Consider the following 19301-nt stretch of genomic DNA (forward strand, 5'->3'; position numbering starts at 1 on the left):
GCAGGGCTGAGCTCTATGGTTCCCTACCACGTCAGTCCCATGATGCCCGTGACCATAGAGTGGCGCCTAGAGCGCCCCCGCGTGGCGCGGCGTCCCTGGAGGACCGAAGGCCTCCTGTCGCTTGTTGGGCGATGGGGGCTGCCCCGTGAGGGTCCCCAGGGGCTGAGGGCGCTTCCCGATTCTTCCTCACAGGGGCCGACGAGCCGAAGGATTCCCCAGACCGCGGGGACACCGAGAAACCAGCCACCCCGGGCGAGGGAGCGCTAAGCTCCGACCTCGACAAGATCCCCACGGAAGGTGAGACCATCCTGCACCCCCTCTTCTGCTGAAGCGGCGGTGGTACCCCGAGGTTTCTCCACTTCCCATCAGTGTGGTATTTGCACCCAGCTCCTGCGTTTGCCTCTGCAGAGCTGCCCAAGATGGAGAGCAAAGACGTGCAGCAGCTCTTCAAGGACGTGCTGGGCTCGGCAGAGCGCGGGGAGCAGCCCCTCAACTGCGTGGCCGCGGGGATGGAGGCCGGGCAGGACCCCAGCCGAGCACAGCGGCCGTTCCTGCAGGGAGATCTCCAGCTCTCGGGGCAGGGTGGGTGGAATTGGCAGAGCCCCCGTTATCCACGAGGTCCCTGGAGAGTGTGGTGAAGGGCAGGGCTTGTTTCCAGCCTCAGGAAAACCAAACTCACAGGGTTTGCCTGCTTGGAGAGCGCTGGTGCCTGTGGTATCTGAGAGCCCAGGCTCCTGGGTGTTCCCTGTTGCTCCGGGCGTAACATGGAAAGCATTTTGGAAAGCATTGTGTTGTCTGGGGGTTATTTGGGCCCCCGGGGCAGGTGCAGGTGTGTGCCCCAACTTTGTTTTCCCTTCAACCCATCTCCTTTCTCTCACAGGGAGCGTTTCCTTGGGCTCGCTCTCCGGATCTGTGTCCTTGGACTCGTACTCGGGGGTCTGCCAGTCCCCATTCCTTGACAACAGGTACTTAGAGGAGCTGGGAATCCCTTCCTGGGAAGAACTGAACTGCAGGGTGTCCTGGGACCCACTCTTCCCTCACAACCTGACGATCTGTGACACTCCTCTCCACTCAGGGAGCGGAGTGGCTTCTTCAGCCCGGACCACTGCGAGCCCGAGAGCCCCTGGGCCAGCAGCTCAGCCGCCACCACCCCCTCGACCCCCACGACGCCCACGACGGAGGGCGAGGGTGACGGGCTGTCCTACAACCAGCGCAGTTTGCAGCGCTGGGAGAAGGACGAGGAGCTGGGTGAGCTCTCCACCATCTCCCCTGTCCTCTACGCCAACATGAACTTCCCCAACCTCAAGCAGGATTATCCAGGTAGGGCTCTGGGGGGGCTGCAGCCGCCCCGTTATGGTGAGGGTTGGGGGTATGGGTGGAGTGTGACTCCCCTGGTCCCTTTTTCGAGGGGATATCCCGGCTGTTCTGCCACTGGAGTGTTCTCTACAGTGGGCAGGGGGTCTCCGCTCCATCTCCTGGGCTGTCCTTTCACATGAGGGGGGAATGGTGACCCACCAAGGACACGAGTGGGCTCATCGGGTCCGGGCTAATGTTGCTTTCCTCCCCTGTATCTGCTCGTACTGGACTCCCAGACTGGTCGAGCCGCTGCAAACAGATCATGAAGCTCTGGAGGAAAGTCCCTGCCACGGACAAAGCCCCATATTTGGTGAGTGCCAGGAGGTCAGTGGGGTGGGGGGCCGGGGCACCGGGGGCTGCAAGTCAGCTGGCTTCGTGTCTTTGTTAGCAAAAGGCCAAAGATAACCGGGCGGCTCATCGCATCAACAAGGTGCAGAAGGTACGTGAGGCGCGGGGAGGTGCCCGGCGGCCCCGGCCCAGCCCTTGGGGACATTGGTGTGCCCACCCCCAGCCCGTGCCCAACCCGTGAGGAGGGCAGGAGGGCTCCCACAGCGCTGACGGCCTGGCTCTCTCTGCAGCAGGCCGAGAGCCAGATCAACAAGCAGACCAAAGGGGAGGGACTGCGCAAGCCTGAGAGGCCCTCGCTGCACCTGCGGATCCCGGTGCCGCCAGGGGCTCAGCCCGTCTACATCAGCAGCCCCCCAGCCACCGGCGAGGGCTTCCTGAAGCCCCCGGCGGGTGCCGGAGGGGGACCGGAGTCTCCCAGCGAGCTCTTCCTCAAGCTCCCGCCCCAGTCCCCTGCCCAAGTGCCTTCGCACGATCCCTACGGCGCGGCCCCCGCCTACGCGCTGGAGCCCCGCTTCCCCTCGCCCCTGGGCCAGAGCCCCACGTCGGGGGCTGCCTTCCAGCCCTTTCCAAGCCAGCCCCAGCCCCTCACAGCCCCCCGTGCTCCCCCCGACTTCCACCCCACCCCGCCTGGCACCCCCCGGCACCAACCTGGCACCCCTGACCCCTTCCTGAAGCCCCGGTGCCCCTCCTTGGACAACCTCTCGGTGCCAGGGAGTCCTGGGGCACGACCCCCTGAGGCTCTGCTCTCTCCCCTGCCTTTCGGGGAGCAGAAGAAGGGTCTGGAGGTGAAGAAGGAGGATGGGGGAAGCCTGGGGGTCTGCTCGCCCGGCTACACTTCTGCCATGGGCTACGGGGACTCCCCAGGTGGCCCCCACCTCTCGGCTGCGGAGCTGAAGGCGGCCGACGTCTTCAAAGCCCCCATGACCCCACGGGTCTCTCAGGTAGAGCCGCAGAGCCCGGGGCTGGGGCACCGGCCCCCCGACCCCCATCCCCTAGCCCCCTCACCCCCTGGCCACCCTGATTTGTACCGTCAGTCGCCCTACCTGGACCCCTACTCGCAGCCCCCGCTGACGCCCCGGCTGCAGCCCCCCGAGGCCTGCTGCGCCCTCCCGCCCCGCTCCCTGCCCTCTGAGCCCTTCTCCCGCATCCCTGCCAGCCCCCAGTCCCAGTCCAGCTCCCAGTCCCCCCTAACCCCCCGCCCTCTCTCCAACGAAGCCTTCTGCCAGTCCCCTGTCACCCCTCGCTTCCAGTCCCCTGATCCCTACTCCCAGCCACCCTCCCGGCCGCAGTCCCGGGATCCCTTCACCCCGCTGCACAAGCCCCCCCGTCCACAGATGCCGGAGCCGGGGTTCAAGTCAGTGGGGGCGGCTGGCGGAGGTTTTGGGGGCACCCCGGCAGGTGACCCCCACGCCAAGGCGGCGGCCGGGCCACAGCCGCCCTTCGCCCGCTCGCCTGGTGCCAGCGTTTTCCCGGGGAGCCAGCCCCCCATGCGCTTCACCTTCCCCCCGGCCGTCTCGGAGCCGCTCAAGGGCTCCCCGTCCCACCAGCCCCACGGGATCAACAGCCATTACGGCTCTGGGAAGCCCCAGAGCTCGGCCTACGCCTCGTCCCCCAGCTTCCACCAGGCCAGCAGCCCGCTGGGCCCTGGCACTGCCGCCCCTGACTCGTACAGCCTCTCGCCCCTGCGGCCCCCATCAGTGCTGCCGCCGCAGCCCCCGCCCCCCCCGCAGCAGCAGGACCCTTCTGGAGCCTTCCTGCCCCGCACTGCGCTGGGACTGACGGCCGACAAGAGGGAGGAGGTGGCTGCAGGGCTCTCGGCACCCCCAAACCGGGACCTGGCAGAGCTGCCTGGTGCCCAGGACGGGGCTCTGGGCACCATGAGCCAGTCGGAGCTGGAGAAGCAGCGGCAGGTGAGGTCTCTCCTGGGATCCAGGTGCATCCATTCAACTGGGACTGTGGGGGCACTGATGACCACTCTGTATGTCGTTTGTTTTGCTGGGTTTGGTCCTGTTGCCATTCTGGACTCTAACATGGAATTCTTCTCAGCGCCAGCGGCTCCGGGAGCTGCTCATCCGCCAGCAGATCCAGCGGAACAGCCTTCGGCAGGAGAAGGAGAGCGCGGCTGCTGCCGCCTCCTCCTCGCCAGCTGGCTGGGCACCTGAGGCTGGCGGGCAGAGCTTCGAGCTGAGCCAGGCCATGGCCCCATACCAACCGGCACAGGTGGGAGAGCCGGGGCACGGTGTGCACAGGGGGGATGCGGCTGATGGAGGGGCACAGGGGGGATGATGTGGATGATGGAGCGGCACGGGGGGATGCGGCTGATAGAGGGACACAGGGGTGATGTGGCTGATGGAGGGGCACGGGGGGATGATACGGCTGATGGAGGGGCACGGGGGGATGTGGCTGATGGAGGGGCACAGGGGTGGGATGTGGCTGATGGAGGGGCACGGGGGGATGATACGGCTGATGGAGGGGCACAGGGGTGATGAGGCTGATGGAGGGGCACAGGGGTGATGAGGCTGATGGAGGGGCACGGGGGGGATACGGCTGATGGAGGGGCACAGGGGGGATGATGGGGCTGATGGAGGGGCACAGGGGGGATGATACAGCTGATGGAGGGGCATGGGGGTGATGTGGCTGATGGAGGGGCACGGGGGGATGATACGGCTGATGGAGGAGCATGGGGGGATGTGGCTGATGGAGGGGCACAGGGGTGGGATGTGGCTGATGGAGGGCACGGGGGGGATGTGGCTGATGGAGGGGCACGGGGGGATGATACGGCTGATGGAGGGGCACGGGGGGAATGTGGCTGATGGAGGGGCATGGGGGGATGTGGCTGATGGAGGGGCACAGGGGGGTGTGGCTGATGGAGGGGCACGGGGGGGATGCGGCTGATGGAGGGGCACGGGGGGGATGCGGCTGATGGAGGGGCACAGGGGGGATACGGCTGATGGAGGGGCACAGTGGGCATGGGGTAGGGGGATGTGGCTGATGGAGGGGCAAGGCTGTAGGGGATATGGCTGATGGTGGGATGACTCTTTTTTTTTCCTTCCTTCATCCAGGACAAGGCTCTCCTCGGGACTCTGGCCACGGGAGCTGGCGCTGGGAAGCTGCCCGGCTCCGTCATGGTGCAGGCAGCGTTCACGCAGGACGAGCGGCTCTCCCGGCCCCCGCCGGCGGCCACGCCAGCCATGCTGGACATCAGCGGGCGGTGGGTGCCCCCTGGCAGGGCGATGGGCTCAGCACGCACGGGTGGGAGCCAGCACATATCACACTCATACCCCCAGCTTGAGGGGATCACTCTGGAGGGAGGGGATGGCTGCGGGTTTTTGGGTGCTTGGCACAGTCTGAGGGGAATGGGGCATAGTGTGTCGGGGCTGTACCGAGCCGGTGCCAATACCACGGTGTCTTCCAGGGCGGCGGTGGGGCCACCCCAGGCCTTCTACCCCCGTGGGGTCTTCCCGTCGCCATCCCCGCAGCAGCAGCAGCACCTCTGGCAGCAGCAGCAGCAGCAGCAAGCGGCCGTGGTGGCCCTGCGGCTCCCTGTCACCTCCCGCTTCGCCCCCCCCGGCCGCTGGGACCCCCATGGGCAGCCTGGGCACCCGCCTGCCCACCCCTGCCGAGGCCGTGCCCCCCTCACCAGCTGCCCTGGGCGCTCCCTTCATCGAGCTACGACACAACGTGCAGAAGGGACCTGGGGGTGTCGTGGGATCTCCCTTTGCCCCCCAGGCACCCCGGCCTCGATTCTTCCTGCCCGCGGAGGAGGGCACCCCCCAGGCCTTGTGCACCCCCGTCATGCCCCTGCAGGCGCTGCCATCCCAGAAGGTTCCAGCACCGCTGCCACCCGCGTCCCCGCAGGGAGCAGAGATGGGCAACAGCCACCAGCAGCCCCACGCCAAGGCAGCACCCCCGCTGCCAGCCCCCACCCTGGAGCTGCAGCAGCACATCCCCCCGCGCCCGCTGTCCTCCGGTGCTGCCCTCCGGCCCGAGGGTCCCAAGGATGGCCCCGCTCCAGACCCTGCGCCGGCCCCAGGGAAGAGCCACCTGAGCCTGGAGGGGGGACGGCTGCCCTGCGAGGTGCCCGTGGAGCCTGACTTGGATGACGACTTTGGCTCCCACAAGGACTTGGAAGATGATGATGATTTGGCCAACCTTAGCCTGGATCCAGATGTGGCCAAAGGGGATGATGACTTGGACAACTTGGACAGCCTGGAGACAGCAGACCCCCATCTTGATGACCTGCTGAATGGTGATGAGTTCGACCTGCTGGCCTACACTGACCCCGAGCTGGACACTGGTGACAAGAAGGACATCTTCAACGAGCACCTGCGCCTGGTGGAGTCGGCCAATGAGAAGGCTGAGCGTGAGGCCCAGCTCAAGACAGAACCACCAGCGCCCGCCTTGAAGCTCCCCGACCCTGGGGACAGCAAAGATGTGACCCCATCTGCAGAGGATCAGGAGGTGCCCAAGGAAGGACTGGTGTCTGGGATGGGCTTGGGACTCTCTGCCTGCCCCACGGGCGCTGTGTTGGCCACTGACCCAGCTTTCAAGGCACAGGGTGCAGAGGCGAAGGCTGGCTCGCTGCCCACTGACGTCAAGCCCAAGCTGGAGGATGGCTGCCTGAAGACCTCACCCTGCCAGTTCACCACCACTGGCCCCGAGCGCCTCCCGGTGCCCGTCAAGTCAGAAGCGCTGCAGGGCACAGAGAAAATATCTGCCTCCCTGGGGCTGAGCGTCAAACCTGGCCAGACCCTCCTGAGCTCCAGCACTGGCCCCACTCGCCTCAGCCTGACTCAGTTCTCCAACAGTGGCCACACTGGTGTCCCCGTGCTGGAGAAGGACCCCTACACTGGCCCTGGCCGTGGGCTGGCAACTGCCCAGCTGGGTGGCCAGAGCAACCCCTTGCTGGAGAAGTTTGAGCTGGACAGTGGAGCCTTGGGGCTGGGCAGCGCCCGGCACTCGCCGGCGGATGACTTGGACAAGATGGAGAGCTCGTTGGTGGCCAGCGAGCTGCCGCTGCTCATCGAGGACCTCCTGGAGCATGAGAAGAAGGAGCTGCAGAAGAAGCAGCAGATGTCAGCCCACCTGCCCCGTGGCGCTCCCCACCTTCAAGCCCCAGGGCACCCCATGCTGCACACAGGGGCATCTGGGCAGCCTCCCGAGGGGCAGCCACCCCGTCTGGGCACCCCACAGACACCCCTCCAGCTGGGGCTGGTGGCCCGGCCACCGCTGCTGCCACCGCAGCCCCCCCGGCTCAACGCGCCCCAGCAGGGCCCGGCTCTGGCCCCCCACATGGGCATGGGCTCTGGGCAGCCCCATGTGCTGTCATCCCCCCACGGGGTGCAGGTGGCCCTGGGGCAGCCGCAGCAGAGCCAGCAGCAGGTGCTGGTGCAGAAGCCGATGGCCGGGGTGCAGCCCCCCACCCTGGGCCTGAAGCCCCCCCAGCTCGTCATGCAGCAGCAGTTGGCCAACAGCTTCTTCCCAGACACAGGTAGGGGGCCGCAGGTGATGGTTTTGGGGGAGCACGGGGGTCCTTTTGCTTGGGAGCATAGGGCTGAACGTGCTGTGGTCTCTGTCCCAGCAGACCTGGACAAGTTTGCGGCCGAGGACATCATGGACCCCATTGCCAAGGCCAAGATGGTGGCACTGAAGGGCATCAAGAAGGTGATGGCTCAGGGCAGCATCGGGGTGGCCCCAGGCATGAACAGGTAACAGACCTGGGGATCTGGGGGGCACAGGGTGGGGCAGGCAGGTTGCTTTGGCTCTGGCTCACAGCCCATTTGTGTGTGTGTGTCTTCCAAAGGCAACAGGTTTCCCTGCTGGCCCAGCGGCTCTCGGGGGGCCCAGCTGTCTCTGAGATGCAGAACCACTTACTGGCAGGGAGCGGGCAGGTGAGTGCCGTGTCCAGGTGGCCTACAGGGGTCTCTTGGGGCTGGCAAGCCAGAAGTGGTGGTTTTATGGCTCTCTGAGGGGGTGGGATCTGTGGGGAGAGGACAAATCCACAGCACGTGTCTCAAACGCTCCCTTTTCCGCCAGGAGCGGAGTGGCACAGACCCAACCCAGGCTCGTCCCAACCCGCCCACCTTTGCACAGGGCGTCATCAGTGAGTACTGACATGGCAGGGCCGGCGTGGTGCGGAACAGGGTTCACCCTGGTCCTGGGGCTGGGGTCTCCACTGACCTGGGGTCTCCACTGACCCAGGGTCTCTGCTTACCCGGGGTCCCCACTGATCTGAGCCCTCTCCCCGTCCCACAGACGAGGCTGACCAGCGCCAGTACGAGGAGTGGCTGTTCCACACGCAGCAGCTGCTGCAGATGCAGCTGAAGGTGCTGGAGGAGCAGATCGGGGCGCACCGCAAGTCCCGCAAGGCGCTGTGCGCCAAGCAGCGCACGGCCAAGAAAGCCGGGCGGGAGTTCCCCGAGGCCGACGCCGAGAAGCTGAAGCTGGTAACGGAGCAGCAGAGCAAGATCCAGAAGCAGCTGGACCAGGTAGGACCCTGCATGTGGGTGGGCACCTTGTCCCTGGTGCAAATGCGATGTCCTCAGCGCTAATGCTCCGCTGTTCCCAGTGCCAGCCTCGCTATTCCCGACTTTAGCACTGTGCCGTCCCCAGTGCAAACGTGATGTCCTCAGAGTCAATGTGCCATTTCTGACTCTGCTGATCTGCTGTCCCCAGCACTGATGCTGAGCCAGTCCTGGTATTAATTCCCTGCTGTTGCTGGCACTATCACTCTGCCATTCCTGGCACTGATGTCCCACTATTCCTGGGGCTAACGCCATGCTGTTCTGGCACTAATGCCCTGCTGTCTGCAGCACTGGTGCCCACTGTGCCCAGCATTTATCCTGTGCCATTCCTAGTGCTGATGCCTTACCGTCCCCGGCAGCGAAGCCGTGCCCTTTCCGGTGGTGGTGGTGTGCCATTTCTAGCACTGTTACTGTGCCATTCCTGATGCTAATGTTCCCCTGTCCTGGGCACTAAAACTACCATTCCTGCCGCTGGTGCCCCACCATCCCCAGTGCTAAGGCTGTATTGTCTCCCTGTCCCTGGCACTAATGCCATGCCTTCCTGGCACTAAAACCCTGCCATTCCTGGCACTGACACCCCGCCGTCCCCGCCAGGTGCGGAAGCAGCAGAAGGAACACACCAACCTCATGGCTGAGTACCGCAACAAGCAGCAGCAGCACCAGCACCAGGCCTCAGCCGTGATGGCCCTGAGCCCCTCGCAGAGCCCCCGCCTCATGTCCAAGCTCCCGGGACAGCTCCTCTCAGCACACGGCGTGCAGCAGCCCGGGGCAGCCCTGGTGGGAGCGCAGGGCCACGGGCAGCAGCCGGGGCAGCCTGGGGGGCTGCGCCTGCCCCAGGGCGGTGTGTCCATGGCCGTGCAGCAGGGTCTGTCCTTCATGGGGCAGCAGCCCGTAGGGAACGCCCCGGGACCCGGCTCCTCTGGCGCCTTCTTCAGCGGGAACCCTGCGCTGCGCGGGCTGGCCACTGACAGCCGCCTGATGCAGGAGCGGCAGCTCCAGAGGATGCAGCTGGCACAGAAACTGCAGCAGCAGAACATGCTGGGACAGGTGTCGCTGCAGCAGCAGCCAGGTGTGATGGGACAGACCTCAATGCAACAGCCAGGTGTGATGGGACAGGTGTCGCTGCAGCAGCCAGGTGTGATGGGACAGGCGGCCATGCAGCAGCAGGGTGTGATGGGACAAACATCAATGCAGCAGCCGGGTGTGATGGGACAGGCGGCCATGCAGCAATCAGGTGTGATGGGACAGACGTCACTGCAGCCATCAGGTGTCATGGCACAAGCATCGATGCAGCAACAGGGCGTGATGGGTCAAACCTCCATGCAGCAGCCAGGTGTGATGGGACAGGCATCGCTGCAGCAGCCAGGTGTGATGGCACAGGCGTCCATGCAGCAGCCAGGTGTGATGGGACAGGCATCGATGCAGCAACAGGGTGTGATGGGACAGGCGTCCATGCAACAGCCAGGTTTGATAGGACAGAGCTCGATGCAGCCACAGAGCATCATGGCACAGACGTCCATGCAGCAATCAGGTGTGATGGGACAAGCTTCAATGCAACAGGCAGGTGTGCTGGCCCAGACATCGCTGCAGCAGCCAGGCATGATGGGCCAGGCATCCATGCAGCAGCCAGGTGTGCTGGGCCAGGCCCCAGTGCAGCCAACAGCCGTGCTGGGGCAGCAGCAGCAGCAGCCCCCAGCCCCACAGCCCGGCGCAGGGGCTCAGCCTATGGTGCCGAAGCAGCCGGGGCTGTTGGGCAGCCAGCAGAGCCTCCTCGTGCAGCAGCTCTCACCCCAGCAGCAGCCAGGTGTGCTGGGCCACGGGCCAGGGCTGCAGCACCAGCCTGTGCTGGGCCACCCCCCACCCCAGCGCCAGGTCGTCCTGGCCCCCCACCAGCAGCGGGTGCTGGGCTCGCCCCAGCTGACGCCGCAGACTCCGGGGATGCTGAGCCACCGGCTCGTGCTATCCCAGCAGCTGGGGCAGTCTCGGGCACTGTTGGCTCCGCAGCAGCAGCAGCAGAACTCGGCGGCTGCCCAGCCAGGTCTCCTGGGGCTGGGCCAGGGGCAGCCCTCCATCCAGCACTTTCCGCAGCACGGGGCGGGGGGCCAGGCCCCCTCTGTGCTGCACCTGAGTCAGGGAATGCAGCCGGCCCCGGCGGTCCTGGCTGCCAAGGACCAGCCCGTGGGGATGGACGGCAGCGCCCTGCACGCTGAGGGCGGCGAGAGCGGGGGGCAGCTGCACGGGGAGCAGCAGGGAGCCCTCAACCCTCCGGGACTGGGGGGCCCAGAGGCCACGGCCCCCAAGCACCAGGCTGAGCTAGGGCAGGGCCAGCAGCTCCTCTTGACCTCCCCACAGCCGGCTGTCTTGCGGGCAGCCCCCGGGCAACCAGGTGCCCTACTCGCCCCACCACTGCAGAGCCCTGGGGCTGTCCACCCCGAGCTGTCCCAGCAGCATGGGGACACGGCCGGGGTGGCAGAGCAACCGCTGGGCTGTGGGACAGGCCCGGCACAGGCCATGGTGCCGGCACCGCGGCCCCCAGAGCAGCCAGGCAAGGGGGGTGGCAGGGGTCCTGCCAGGGCAGCCACAGCCCCCGCGGCTCCAAAGCCCAGTTCAGCACAAAGTAGGGCCAGCGGCGGGCACGGCCGCTCTCCCCCCAGGTCTCCTGGGGCAGGTGCCAGGGCCGGTGATGGGCCAGATCCGGGCGCAGCTCCAGGGTGTCCTGGCCAAGAACCCGCAGCTGCGGCATCTGACGCCGCAGCAGCAGCAGCAGCTCCAGGCCCTCCTGGTGCAGCGGCACCAGCAGAGCCTGCTGCAGCAGAACCAGGCACTACGGACCCCTGGCCCCTTCCCCGGGCAGGCCCCGGACTACAGCTTGTCAGCTACCCGCCAGCCCCCTCGTCCCATGGGGCCCCTTTTCCAGCCCCGGGCAGATGCTCCAGCAGAGGCACAGACCAGCTCTGCCACTGAGCCGGGGCGGGCGCTGCCAGGGCAGCCTCCCCAGCAGCCCCTGGCTGAGCTGGTTCAGGCAGCTCTGGCTGCCCGTGGCCCCCAGCCCGGCCTCATCCGCCTCCCCACGCCACCAGCCCCCTCGTCCCTGGGCTGTGCCCCCCAGCACCTGGCCAGCCCTGAGCAGAGCCCCCAAGAGCCAAAGAAGACGTCACCGGGAATCCCAGCCTTGGCCCCCAGCCCTGCGGCACCCACGGAGCCGGGGCTGACTCCCACACCAGGCGGGGCCCTCCCTGACCCAGCACAGGGCCCCTGGGACCCCGAGGCACCTGGGGTGGACCCAGCTGACCCTGGTGAGAGCAATGTCAATGGGGCTGTGCCAGAGGGGGCTCCCACAGCAGGCGAAGCCCCCCAGGTGTTGGTGAAGCAGGAGCCGAAGGAAGAGGCGGCAGCAGTGGCACAGTGTGAGGTGGATGGAGATGAGACAGCAAAACCAGAGGCCAATGGGGACCCTGGGGACAGCCAAGCCAACAGCCTGCTGGCCCCGGGTGGGCGCTCCGAGGCTGGGCACCTGCTGCTGCAGAAACTACTGCGGGCCAAGAACGTGCAGCTCTCAGCTCAGAGCCCGGGCGAGCTCAATGGGCACATGGAGAACCGGAGCACTGGGACAGAGCCACGGCCACAGTCACTGCTGCTGGGCCGGGAGGTGAGCAGGAGAGGCTGGGCTGGGGGTGCGATGGGTGAGGGGCTGCGCTGGCACCGCTCATGCCCCCTTTTTCCTCCTCAGGACCCTTCCATTGCCAGGAAGCCAGCACCCACCAAGCCTAAGCGGGTACAGAAAGGCAACGAGCGGATCCCAGCGTCCCGCAAGAAGCTGCGGAAGGATGAGGGGCTGCGTCCTGGGGAGGCCCTCATGAAGCAGCTGAAGCAGGTATGGCCGCGGGCTGGGGCGTGGCAGGGGGCTTCCTTTGTCCCTGTCTCCCCCTCACCACTCTGTCCCCAGGAGCTGTCGCTGCTGCCGCTGACGGAGCCGACCATCATGGCCAACTTCAGCCTCTTTGCGCCCTTTGGCAGCAGCCCTATCAACGGGAAGAGCCAGCTGCGGGGCGCTTTCGGCAGTGCTGTGCTCGACAGCGTCCCCGACTACTACTCCCAGCTTCTCACCAAGGTGAGAGGGGGGGTTGTTCCCTGGTGTCCCCCTTGTCCAGGGTTCCTGGACTGTCCTGCTTTTCTCACCCCACCGTCTTCCCCCCAGAACAACCTCAGCAACCCACCCACGCCACCCTCCTCGCTGCCGCCCACACCCCCTCCCTCTGTGCAGCAGAAGATGGTGAATGGTGTCACAGCCCCTGAAGAGCTGGGGGAGCAGCCCAAGGACGCCGACCCAGCCCGTGAGCCCCATGGCCAGAAAGGTGAGCCTGGCTGGCACAGGGGTGGCACAGAATCTGTGCTGCCACCTGTCATTCCCCCCCCATGACACCCATCACTTCTCTGCAGACGCACCAGCTGTGGAGGTGAAGAGCCTGGACCTGCTGGCAGCACTGCCCACCCCTCCGCACAACCAGACCGAGGACGTCAGGTGAGACCCCCTTTGTGGTGACCCCACACAAGTGACATCAGCCCCTCCATGGGTGACACCAGGCCGTGTGGCCCCTGACACCTCCATCCCCACAGGATGGAGAGTGACGACGAGAGCGACTCCCCCGACAGCATCGTCCCTGCTTCGTCTCCCGAGAGTGTCCTGGGCGAGGAGCTGCTCCGCTTCCCGCTTCTCAGCGAGGCCAAGCCAGAGCTGGAGGAGCGTGTGCTGTCCCCCATCATCCCCATCATCCCCCGGGCCAGCATCCCAGGTGGGATGGGCTGGAGAGGGGTGTGTGGATCAGGGCAGGAGTGGTCTGTGGTCCATATGGACTGGGCAGGAGGAAGTCTGTGGGATGTGCAGCACAGGGAGGGGGTTTGGAGCGTGTGTGTCAGGTAAGAAGGGATATGGATGGGGCAGGATGGAGTTCCTGGTCTAGGAGGGGTTTAAGAGAGCCAGGGTGGTGGATTCCCTGCAGGGATCTGGGGCAGCTGGGTGGGCTCATGTGTGGCTGTTGGTGGGGCTGGGTCTGCCCCCCTGCTCCCTATGGCTCTGACCCCCCTCTCCCCACACCAGTGTTCCCCGACACAAAACCCTATGAGGTCACAGAGCCTTTTGGGGCTCCACCAGGGAAGGTGGGGGCAGCAGGCCCTGGAGCCCCATGGGAGAAGGGCAAGAGCAGCGAGGTCTCCGTCATGCTGACGGTGTCTGCAGCAGCTGCCAAGGTGAGTGAGGGAATAGGGAGATTCAAGACCCTTGAGGTCCCAGCGGTGACCCAACACACCCTGTGGCACCCTGGACCCATCCTGCCTTCCTCTCTCCTAGAACCTCAATGGGGTGATGGTGGCCATGGCCGAGCTGCTGAGCATGAAGATCCCCAGCTCCTACGAGGTGCTGTTCCCTGACGGCCCTGTGCGAGCAGCTGTGGTTGAGGCCAAGAAGGTGGAGACTGATATGGCCGGTGAGTGTTCACCTTGTCCCCGTGACCCCCCGTGTCCCCAGGCTGGGACCCCCATGACGGATGGTCCATCCCTCTCCCAGGAATGTTGGGAGGGAAGGAGAAGGCGCTGGCTGGGAAGGTGCCGGACAGCAGCTCTGAATGGCTGAAGCAGTTCGATGCGGTGCTGCCAGGGTACAGCCTCAAGGGCGAGCTGGACCTCCTGACGCTGCTCAGACAGGTCAGTGGCGTGCAGGGGTCCCTGCGGTGCTGGCAGAGTGGGAGGGGGGTTTTGGGGTACCCATAGGGCTGTGGCTGTGGGGGGTACAGGAGCAGGGACTCTGGTAGAGGTGCATGGTGGTCCTTGTAGGTCACCCCATGGTTCTGCAGAGTTTCCTGGTGGTCCGGGTCTCCCCATGGGCTGGTGCTGGGTCTCCCAGGAAGGAGTCCTAGGGTTGGGGGCATGTGGGATGCTGATGCCCCTGCAGGGCCAAGGGCCTCTCCCTGCGATGTTCAAGGAGGTTGGGGGTCTCCATTCCTGCAACGCTCTGACCCATGCCCTCCTCCCCACACCACAGGAGAGCCCTGCTCCTGAGAAGACCCTTCACCACTGCTATGTCAACAACGTCTCCAACCTGGACGTGCGGCAGCTCTCTGTCCTGCCCCAGGAGCCCTCGCCCCCGCTGTCCCCCTCCGTTCCCTCCCCATCCAGCCCCGCTGAGCCCGCCAGGGTCCCTGACCCCGAGGCGTCCCACGAGGCAGCCCCAGCTCCATTGTCACCACTGCCACCAGCCCCCTCGCCGGCCCCCCAGGAGGAAGGGGCCACAGCCATCCACTCGCCGCCCCGTTTCAAGCCGCGCTCGCGGCCTCTGGAGGACGGGGACGAGGCGAGGCCGCGGCTGAAGAAGTGGAAGGGGGTGCGCTGGAAACGGCTGCGCTTCCTCGTCACCATCCAGAAAGGGGGAGCCAAGCGTGACGGCGACAAGGAGATCGCCGAGTTCATCGACAAGCTGGGAACCACGCTGCGCCCCGAAAAGGTGCCGCAGGACATGCGCAAGTGCTGCTTCTGTCACGAGGAGGGCGACGGGGCCACGGACGGGCCGGCCCGCCTGCTCAACCTTGACCTCGACCTCTGGGTCCACCTGAACTGCGCCCTGTGGTCCACGGAGGTGTATGAGACTCAGGGAGGGGCCCTGATCAACGTGGAGGTGGCCCTGCACCGTGGGCTGCTCACCAAGTGCTCCCTGTGCCAGAAAACCGGTGCCACCAACAGCTGCAACCGCATCCGCTGCCCCAGCGTGTACCACTTCGCCTGCGCCATCCGGGCCAAGTGCATGTTCTTCAAGGACAAGACCATGCTGTGTCCCCTGCACAAGCTGAAGGGGCCCTGCGAGCAGGAGCTCAGCAGCTTCACCGTGTTCCGCCGCGTCTACATCGAGCGGGACGAGGTGAAGCAGATCGCCAGCATCATCCAGCGTGGGGAGCGGCTCCACATGTTCCGCGTGGGCGGGTTGGTCTTCCACGCCATCGGGCAGCTGCTGCCGCACCAGATGGCCGATTTCCACAGCGTCACGGCCCTCTACCCCGTGGGCTACGAGGCCACGCGCATCTACTGGAGCTTGCGGACCAACAACCGCCGCTGCTGCTACCGCTGCACCATCTGCGAGAATAACGGGCGCCCCGAGTTTGTTGTGCAGGTCATCGAGCAGGGCCTGGAGGATCTTGTCTTCTCTGACTCCTCACCACAAGGTAAGGAGTTGGGATATGCCGGTGCCCAACCTTTGTCCCAGTGGCTGAGCCACACCAGAACACACCAAAGGGTGGGGCGGTGGAGGGTGGCTTGAGGTCCCCACTGGGTCCCCATCTTCAACTCATGGCACTCAGAGCTCTGCTCTGGTGACAAGGTAGTGATTGGTCACTTGGATTCAACGATCTTGGAGGTGTTTTGCAGCCAAATTAATTCCGTGGTTCTCCCTTCCCTTGGCAGCTGTCTGGAACCGGATCATCGAGCCAGTGGCGATGATGAGGAAGGAGGCTGACATGCTGCGACTCTTCCCCGAGTACCTGAAGGGCGAGGAGCTCTTTGGCCTCACGGTGCACGCGGTGCTGCGCATCGCTGAGTCGGTAGGTCCCAGGGTGGGCATGGCGGTCTCTCCTCCATACTGGGGGTCCACCCTGCTGGGGAAGGGCCCAGTGGCTCTTCTGCTGCTGCCTCTTGACCCCTGGTCCCCCTCTGCAGCTGCCGGGTGTCGAGAGCTGCCAGAACTACCTGTTCCGCTACGGACGCCATCCTCTGATGGAGCTGCCCTTGATGATCAATCCCACCGGCTGCGCCCGCTCCGAGCCCAAGATCCTCACCCACTACAAGCGGTAAGTGGGGCCGGAATTCACTGGGAGAGCTGGGATCCACTGGGATCCCTGGGGATCTCTCAACTCTAACCCTTCTCCCCCTCCCCTGAAAGGCCCCACACCCTCAACAGCACAAGCATGTCCAAGGCCTACCAGAGCACGTTCACGGGCGAGACCAACACGCCCTACAGCAAGCAGTTTGTGCACTCCAAGTCCTCCCAGTACCGGCGCCTGAAGACGGAGTGGAAGAACAACGTGTACCTGGCGCGGTCCCGCATCCAGGGGCTGGGGCTCTACGCGGCCAAGGACATCGAGAAGCACACGATGGTCATCGAGTACATCGGCACCATCATCCGCAACGAGGTGGCCAACCGGCGGGAGAAGATCTATGAGGAGCAGGTAGGACTCTGCTGGGATGCTGGGGGCTTGTGTGGGGACTTGGGCAAGGTGTGGAGGGACTTGGGTGGGACGTTGTGGGCTTTGGTGGAACATGGAGGGACTTTGAGAAGGAAATGGGGGAGTCAGATGGGAAGTTTGGGCCTTGAGTGTGATGTGGGTGGCCTTGGGTGAGATGTTGAAGGCTCTGGCAGGACATGAGGAGACTCAGAATGTGGAGGGATATCAAGGGTTCTGGTGGGACGTGGAGGGTCTCAGGTGGGATGTTGGGAGCTCTGGTAGGACATGGAGCGACTCAGGTGGGATGTGGAGGGACTCGTATAGGATTTGAGGGTCTCCAGTGGGACATGGGATGGTGGACATCAACTCAGGTGGGATATGGGGACCTCAGTGCACCCCTGAACCCCCTCTTCTCCTTTGTGGCAGAACCGTGGCATTTACATGTTCCGCATCAACAACGAGCACGTCATTGACGCCACGCTGACGGGGGGCCCGGCCAGGTGAGCACGGGGGGCTTTGGGGTGGTGGGATACCCCCAGAGGGAGCCATGGCGTCCGTCTGTCCTGCCCCTGGGTTGGGGCTGACCCCGCTCGTCCCCCAGGTACATCAACCACTCGTGTGCCCCGAACTGTGTGGCCGAAGTCGTGACCTTCGACAAGGAGGACAAGATCATCATCATCTCCAGCCGGCGCATCCCCAAGGGGGAGGAGGTCAGTGAGGGACTGAGGGGGTGCTGAGGGGGTCCTGGGGGTCCCAGGGAGGGGGGCTGGAGGTGGCAGGACTGAGCTCTGTGCTTTGGGTGACTCCCCGCTCCCTCCCAGCTCACCTACGACTACCAGTTCGACTTCGAGGACGATCAGCACAAGATCCCCTGCCACTGTGGAGCTTGGAATTGCAGGAAGTGGATGAACTAACTGGGAAAAAGGGGCTGGGGGCTGCCACCCCCGCCTCAGAGACCTCGCCGAGCCCCCCAGGGCTGCAGGAGGTGCCAGGGGCGGCCGGGCACTGAGGGAGAGCAGCGGCCGCAGCGCTGCCGGCCCTGCCCGAGCGGGACGGACGGACAGATGAACTGGCAACTCAGGGTTTTCTTTGCTTCGTCCTGCGAGGAGTAAAAAGGAGTGGGGGGGCTCAGAAACGCCCCCTTCACCACCCCCTGCCTGCCTCCCTCGTGGGAGAGCCACGGGGGAACAGCACCAGGCCCAGCGCGGCCGGAGCGATTGTGCGGAGCCGGTCTGGATATAACGATTATTTTATTTTATTGGGGTTTTTTTTTTTCTTTTTTGTTTCTTTTTTTTTTTTTTTTTGTTGTTCGGTTTTTTTTTTTTAATTTTTTTTTTTTTTTTAGAAACTAATAATATTTGCTCGCTAATTACCAAGGTAACACAGACTCCTTGAGCTCGACAATCCGGGCTCTGCCCCGCCGGCGTGGCGGCCAGAGCTCGCTCGGTTCCTTTGATCTCTTTTTGTTTGTGCGTGTGGACGAGACCCCGGAGCGGCGGCGGGATGCAGCCAAGACCCCGACAGACACAAGGAGCTTCTGCACCCAAACCTACCTCATTTTAAGTGTTAGATTTGTTTCTTTTTATTTGTTGTTGTTTTTAAATGTGAGCCCCCCCTCCATCCCAACCTGCCCCCCACCCCCCCTTAAGGGGGGGGGTCTTTCCCTCTCCCTCGGGCTCCAGAGGATGGGGCTTCCCCGTGTCCCCCTCCTCAGATGTGGCCCTTCATCAGGACGCCCTGAAGGGGGGACACAGGGACACCCCCTCCTTGTCCCCCCCCATCAGGAGGTCCCAGCTGTGTGACGCGCCAAGGTGTGAGCTGGGGATTGGGGAGGGCGAGTGGGTCAGACCCACTCCCCCAGCTCTGGTGGGGGGCTGGAGGGGCTGGGTGGGGACCCCTCCTTCCCACGCGTGGCCCCCACGGCTGGAGAGGCCGGGTGGAGCCCCCCACCCTGCTCACCCTTGGCCCTCACAGCGGGGGCTGCACTGGGGGGGAAGGTTATTTATCTATTTATACCTTATATTGTATATACTAGACGGGGCTGGGGGGGGGGGGGGCTCTTTGTGCTCTGCTGGGCTGAGATTGGGGGGTGCAGGGGCAAAAAAGTGTGTGGGGGGGGGTTTTTTTTTTAAACCCAGTCTCCGAGGTATGGGTGGGGAGGGGGGTCTCTCTGGAACCTCCTGCCAGGCAGGGGCGGCCTCGGAGAAGCGAAGCAGCGAGTGGGCATTAACACCCCCGGCCCCCCCACCCCGCGCCGGCTGCGGCCCCCACCCCCCCCCCCGGGGTCCCCGCCCGCCCCCTCCCCACTCCGGGGGAGGACCCCGGGGGTCGCCGGGATCTCTTAACGCACAAACACGGCGCGGGGGAGGGAGGAAGGGAGGGAGGGACCCTCCTGCTCCTGGAAGAGGGGAGGAGGTGGGGGGGGAGGGGGTCTGACGGGGGTGTTGCCCCCCTCCCCGCCCCGGTGCAGTGGGGGCCGGGGCCGATCTTGAAAAGCTGCTTCCGCAAACTCGTCAAAGCTGCAAAAAAAAACAAAAAAACAAAAAAACCACACAAAACAAAACAAAACAAAAAAAAAGGTTTAAGGTAAAAAAATCTTTAAAAAAAAGAAAATTAAAAAAAAAAAAAAACAAAACGGAGGAAAAGCGCGAGTGGGGGGGGATGAGAAAGTTTTAACAGAAAATATACGAGAAATTTAACTTTCAGAGCTGTACATAGGCCGGGGCGTGTAGAAATCCCGTTTTTACCAATACCGGAACCACTGGATGTTATTTTAAATAAAGCGCGTGAGAAGCCGAGGCCGCCTGATCCCTCCTTGGGGAGCTCGGGGTGGGGGTCTGGGGGGGACAGCGGGGACAGCTCGCTGCTG

General features: G+C 64.7%; 1 protein-coding gene across 1 annotated transcript in view; it reads left to right on the forward strand.

The window, feature by feature from the left end:
• KMT2D (lysine methyltransferase 2D) overlaps window positions 1-19230 on the forward strand; it is a 28007-nt gene extending 8777 nt beyond the window's left edge. The window contains 32 exon segments of the mRNA XM_068212746.1: window positions 160-297; window positions 409-582; window positions 881-965; window positions 1076-1320; window positions 1593-1666; window positions 1745-1795; window positions 1935-3614; window positions 3751-3924; window positions 4767-4915; window positions 5120-5267; window positions 5269-7195; window positions 7289-7412; window positions 7508-7595; window positions 7741-7807; window positions 7960-8192; window positions 8823-10925; window positions 10927-11877; window positions 11959-12102; window positions 12175-12339; window positions 12427-12583; window positions 12669-12750; window positions 12846-13021; window positions 13327-13475; window positions 13576-13711; window positions 13792-13928; window positions 14266-15436; window positions 15675-15811; window positions 15927-16057; window positions 16150-16435; window positions 16859-16932; window positions 17034-17142; window positions 17254-19230. Coding sequence (XP_068068847.1) covers window positions 160-297; window positions 409-582; window positions 881-965; window positions 1076-1320; window positions 1593-1666; window positions 1745-1795; window positions 1935-3614; window positions 3751-3924; window positions 4767-4915; window positions 5120-5267; window positions 5269-7195; window positions 7289-7412; window positions 7508-7595; window positions 7741-7807; window positions 7960-8192; window positions 8823-10925; window positions 10927-11877; window positions 11959-12102; window positions 12175-12339; window positions 12427-12583; window positions 12669-12750; window positions 12846-13021; window positions 13327-13475; window positions 13576-13711; window positions 13792-13928; window positions 14266-15436; window positions 15675-15811; window positions 15927-16057; window positions 16150-16435; window positions 16859-16932; window positions 17034-17142; window positions 17254-17346 — 11558 coding nt within the window. The 3' untranslated portion in view covers window positions 17347-19230.
• The last annotated feature ends 71 nt before the right edge of the window (window positions 19231-19301 follow it).

The sequence above is a fragment of the Anomalospiza imberbis genome, chromosome 22 (assembly GCF_031753505.1).
Source record: "Anomalospiza imberbis isolate Cuckoo-Finch-1a 21T00152 chromosome 22, ASM3175350v1, whole genome shotgun sequence".
Taxonomy (NCBI): domain Eukaryota; kingdom Metazoa; phylum Chordata; class Aves; order Passeriformes; family Viduidae; genus Anomalospiza; species Anomalospiza imberbis.